The 5983-nt window shown below is 41.6% G+C and overlaps 1 protein-coding gene across 1 annotated transcript; it reads left to right on the top strand.

The window, feature by feature from the left end:
- Positions 1-217: 217 nt before the first annotated feature.
- On the top strand, positions 218-5737 carry LOC121007644 (gastrotropin-like). The gene is made up of 4 exons (XM_040439727.1): positions 218-313; positions 1720-1892; positions 4291-4380; positions 5660-5737. Exons 1-4 carry the CDS (start codon positions 247-249, stop codon positions 5711-5713), a joined length of 384 nt encoding a protein of 127 aa, XP_040295661.1. The 5' UTR covers positions 218-246; the 3' UTR covers positions 5714-5737.
- Positions 5738-5983: the final 246 nt, after the last annotated feature.

The following is a 5983-nucleotide window of genomic DNA, read 5'->3' as shown; positions in this document are numbered from 1 at the left end:
TGAAGGATTTCAGAGCAATAAACTCCCGAGTTAACCTACAGTTCACTGATACCTGGCTGCTGAATCACCGCATAGCACTGCTCAGATTGGTCAAGCTGGACCAACCACACTGGCCATTGTAATGTTAGAGCAAGGAGGAGTCAGGTTTAAAATGGTTTAAAAGGCCACAATCGGCTCATTTCAGTATCTTCTCTTCTTTCCTCACCTTTTCTCCTAGCCCATTCATTCTCATCTATCTAAGCAACCATGAGCTTCACTGGAAAGTACGAGGTTGACAGCCAGGAGAACTATGAAGCCTTCATGCAGACCATTGGTAAGATAAGATGGATGAGTTAGATACAGTACATTTCTACAGGCCTGAGGTGACTCTTAATAACCTTATAATTTATAGTAGGCGGGACATAATTCATTATAATATACTCCTCAGATGCTGAAGCACCTCATTTTGAAGTAGATGAGGGCAGTTCCTGCCTATTGATTGATGTAAAACTCATTTTCAAAAAGTAGGTCCGGTAGAGCTGTGGTGTGTATTATGAAGTTCTGCAGCATCTGAGGTATGTACTGTGACGCTCTGCAGCAGCTGTGACACACATCTGTATAGCACATGCTGCAGCTGCTGCAGAACCTTTTTTTAACAGAGGGGAAGCTTGCCAGTCAATCATTGGTAGGCAAAAGAGAACTTTCTATAGAAACCATCAGAAACCAACTGCTTCGTCATGAGAAGATGAGCAGCACCTAATAACGCCGCTCATCTCTGTATAGTCATCCATTTCTGACATCAGAATGTGAATTTATACAAATATTATTTTTAGATACGTCAATGGGAAATATCTATTGACATGTAATTTGACCTGTTTTATGGCAGTTTTTCCCCCCGAACATTATACATGTTTCATATTATACTAATGTTTAGAAGGACTAAATTGAATATTTAAAATGATCACAGCAGCACAGGGTATCTGAAGGATGTCAGTAAGGGCCACTTTACACTGCCAAATGTTTGGACAGATTATCATCTAACAAGCCTTCGTGCGAACACTCGTTAGCAATAATCTGCCCAAAATGTGCCGCTGATTTCTTTCATCAGGTAACTAGATCTTTCATGTGGGCACCTAAATCATCGTTTGGGAATGAGTGATGGCATAGCGATCGCTCCTCTGCATACTGTGGAGAAGATTGCAGCGTGTAAATTCAGAGGTCTCCTCCACTGACGAGTAGGCGATTGTCGGAAAGGAACACTTCCTCCCTGACAATTGTCTACTCAGTTGACCAATTTAAAGGAACCTTAAGCAAATAGGAAAGTCAAGGCCTGCTTTAGCAACATGCAAACCTGGGCAGACTCCAGTGCCTATTGGGTCTGAGGGCCTATGATAATCTGGGTGAACAAGTTCTGTAGTTGTCAAGCCAAGCAGGGTGGGGTAAACTGGGGGCTTGATGTGACGCTCAAGTTGCCACATGACCTTGTACTGGCCATGAGGTAATCCAGGTTTTAAATGTTTTATAGTGGAGAGGCAGTGTGCAGAACAGTCAGATAAACCCTCTGCTAGACTGACTGAAAAAGGACTATTGTGACAGTGACATCAGTCATTGTAATGTGTGGGCCAAAAGATCTTTACCAAAATTTAGGATCTCATAAAGTGGTGCAAAGCACTTAGGCCATAAACTATACCATTCAGTCAGACATTCATTGGCCTGAATTTGTGCATGTTTTCTTCACAGGCATCCCAGATGAAACCACCCAAAAAGGGAAAGACTTCAAATTCACCACTGAAATAGTCCACAATGGTGATGACTTCACATGGTCCCAAATCTTCCCTGGCCACACCATGACTAACAATTTCACAGTAGGAAAGGAGTGTGAGATGGAGACTTTGAGAGGAAAGAAATTTAAGGTAAGCAGAGAGTAGGCCTATAAAGGGATAGGCATGTAATAGAGCAGGGGGAGCTGATCAGAAACCTTCTCCCTGGCTGTGATGCTCTCCGCTATGATTTGATCGCGGCACAGCCAGGGAGAAGGAGACGCCCGTTGAGAAACCCTGGCGTCTCCTCCTCCCTGTACCGATGCTCAGTATTAACATACTGTGCTGGAAAAATACAGGGGGGCACAGCGGGGAGCAGGAGCGATATTTAAAAAAAAAAAACAGGCAGGGTGGTACCCCGCAAGTAAAGGTATTTATCTTGAATAAAGAAATATATAAATGAAAGGTCCTCTTTAAATTCCTGCTTAAAGAGGACCTGTCATCACTAAATGCAATGCAATCTGAAAGCACTATGTTATAGAGCAGGAGGAGCTGAGCAGATTGAGATATATTTTTGTGGGAAAAGATTCAGTAAAACCTGTAACTGATACATTTATATCTCTGCTTTTTCCCACTTCCTGTAAAGAGCTCGTCATATGTCTGTAATGAGACATCACATAGTACATGACAATCTCTAACGAAGCTGGAACCAGCCATGTACATCACATGGATCCAGAGACCTCCTCATTCAATGCTCCAATTGCTCTGCTAGATTTACTTCAAGCTGGCAGCTCACCGGGCGTGTCCTTTACTAGGTGTCATATCCTTTCTGCTGCAGCTGGTGGCAGTTGAAGGATGGAACTGAGCATGTATGTCAACCTCAGTGAGCTGGACAGAGAAATAAGGAAAAGAACAGCAGGTGGCGCTATACAGATACATTTTATTGAATAACTCAATGGCTATAATACATTTTTATTACATGCAATTACAAAAGTATTCAGATCTAGGTGCTGGTTTCGAAAATGTTGAATATTTAATTATTCATGCGACAACCCCTTGCGAATCTTCAAAACACGGATAACGGCCTTGTGCTTGCCATATTTTGCAGAACGCACACGGTCCACCCTGTGATAGAAATGACCATTCTAGTCTGCAATTGCGGACAAAAATAGGACATTTACTATCTTTTTTGAGGAAAGTGGGGATGCAGATATCACACGGTGTGCTGTCCGCATATTTTGGGGCTCCATAGAAATGAATAGGCCCGCATCCGTTCCGCAAAATTGCTAGGCGCAGGCCTTTTCATGAATTAGGAGCATCCTCCAGCAGTCCGTGTTCCAGACTGAAATTTATGGTGGCTTGGAGCTGCCATAGATTTGTATCTTCATTTACATCAGAAAGCTGGTGTAAATGAAGATAAATGTGCTGGGCCTGCTGGCCCCACACCACTCGTGACAATACTTTGTCGCAATGACATTCAAAAAGTTGCAAACACGTTTTTTTTCTGTCAGAAAACTGCTGCAGGTTATTGATAAATCTCCCCCTATATATCAATCTGCTCAGCTCCTCCTGTTCTATAACATAATGACTGCAGATTGCACTGCATTTACAAAGTGACATGTTTGCTTTAATCTGTGCTTCATATGCAAGGTTCATTTCATATTATATAATAAAAACCTACAGGTGATGTCAGATTTTATTACTCTCTACACAATTCTCCATATAGTAACTATATAACACTCCATTTTTGCTAAAAATAAATGACAAACATGAGGTAGTACCAGTCATTGCCTATAGGTGTCATAGTTTACATTTACTGCTCTTTTATATTTTACTTCCCTGCTACATATTAGTGCTCGTTCACACGAAAGTTTTTTGCGTTCTGTATACGGTCCGTATAGGGAACCATTCATTTCAATGGTTCCGCAAAAAAACCGCAATGTACTCTATATGCATTCCGTTTCCGTATTTCCATTTTTCCGTTCTGTTGAAAGATAGAACATGTCCTATTATTGCCCGCAAATCACGTTCCATGGCTCCATTCAAGTCAATGGGTCCGCAAAAAAAATGGAACACATACGAAATGTACTCCGTATGTCTTCCGTGTCCGTTCCGTTTTTACAAAACCATCTATGGAAAATGTTATGCTCAGCCCAATTTTTTCTATGTAATTACTGTATACTGTATGTATATGCCATACGGAAAAACGGAACGGAAAAACGGAACGGAACCGGAAACACTACTGAAACAAAAAACGGAAAAACTGATCCGTTAAAAACGGCCTGCAAAACACTGAAAAAGCCATACGGTCGTGTGAACGAGCCCTCAGTCATATAAAACAAAACTACAGGCTAACTTATAATAATACATAAACTCAAATGAGCTGTAACTTTCAGGGTGAATAAAGCAGAAAGCTTTAATTGCATGCAGTTCCTTTTACATCCTACGGGTGGTGTCATATTTTATTGCTCACTGCATAACATTGTCATTACTAGGCTTCTTCTGAACCTTCATATTTTTATATGACTAATTCTGGAATCATTTTATACAGGCGACTGTCCAGCGTGATGGAGGGAAGATAGTTGTTGACTTTGGCAAATACAAGCATTCATCCGAGATTGTTGGAGGGAAACTAGTAGAGGTCAGTATGTCCATTCTTTCATTTTTCACAGTGATTAGTATTTAGGCAGAAATAAAACGCCGGAGGAAAGGCAAGAAATGCTTTTATGGAGAGCGGAAAGACTCGGCTCGTAAGTCAAGTACAGAAATACAAGTAAGGCTCTGTGCACACTGTGTCTGAGCCCTACGGTACATTTGGCATATACTCTTCCAGCTATATGTTAACCGTATCCATAGAGTGTCTTCACATTGGTATGGCCTTTTTATACTGTATAGGAAGTCTATGGGCCACTGTGTGCCTTTATGGGATGGCATACTTTGGAGGGAAATCTTCAAGTCATATACCTCCAACGGAATGGCTGGAATACAGTATGCATACAGTCTAAGATAATTTTCCCATTTTCATGTACACAAAATGCCCTTTATACTGTGTATCTTGTCTTCCAGGTCCCTTGGGGAGTCTGTCTCCAGGAAATTCACTGTTACACCATTGTTACATTGTAGGGCTAGTTCAGCTGAATGTAATGATAACTTTACTTAGTGATCCATTGCTTCCTCCTGGAGAAAATCCATATGCAGATGAGCACTTAAGTGCACTGAGGGTGGACCCCCTTGCTCCTCCTGCTTCCCCCTTCAGCCCCTCCCTCTCCTTCTTGATTGGAAGGGCCAGGCTCCTGCATAGTCATCTTGCCTAGCCCTGCCAATCAATAAAGTGAGGGAGGGGCTGAAAGAGGAAGCAGGAGGAGCAAGGGTGCACAGAGTGGCTTGGACCCACCCTCAGTGCACTTAACTGCTCAGTTGCACATGGATTAAAAGTACTTTTTCTCCAGAATGAAGCAACGGATCACCGAGTAAAGTTATAATTACATTCAGCTACGCTAGCACCACAAGCTATTGTGCCTGATATTAGGGTGAATTCCGTGGTGACATACTCTAGTTGCTTGAAATTTATAATTATTCTGTCCTTATGAGAGTCAGTTTTCAATGAAGTGACATTCTGATGAGACTTGTTTGTACATAGTGGCCACTGTGAATAAGTGGAGCTTCAGTGAAAAGTATTGGAGAAAAGTAGCAGCCTCGGCATCTATTGGCACATGATGTAGACTTCAGACTACCTAAGACTCCATGTGAAAATGCAGCTAAGCTAGAATTACTGATCATGGTTGTGGTCTAATCGAACAGAAATTACTTGTATATCATTTTTAAGGCCACAACTAGACATCGATTTACAGAGACAGATACTGTACATTTGCCTATATTCTCTTTATAATAATCATCTCTTGCACTATTTTTCCTTTCAGATTTCAGAAGCTGGTGGTGTTACTTTCACAAGGATCAGTAAAAGAATTGCCTAAAGACCAACCTAATCACTATGTTTTTCATAATATAATAAACCTTTTAAGTAGAAACTGGCTTGTGTTTTCTTTATAAAACTTACAGTCATAGACTTTAATACTGATGATCTATCCTCAGGATAGGTCATCAGTATCTGATCGAACACCCGGCACCCCCGTCGATCAGCTCTTTTGTGAAGGCAGCAGTGCTCAAAGTAGCGCCATGGCTTTCTCCAGCTTTTCCTAGGTCGTGGGATGACACGTTTTTTCGGTCACATTGCCTAGGTGCAG

Source organism: Bufo bufo, chromosome 1 (assembly GCF_905171765.1).
Source record: "Bufo bufo chromosome 1, aBufBuf1.1, whole genome shotgun sequence".
NCBI classification, from domain to species: Eukaryota; Metazoa; Chordata; class Amphibia; order Anura; family Bufonidae; genus Bufo; species Bufo bufo.
The sequence above is the reverse complement of the archived record's forward strand: the minus strand, read 5'-3'. Positions and strand labels throughout refer to the sequence as shown.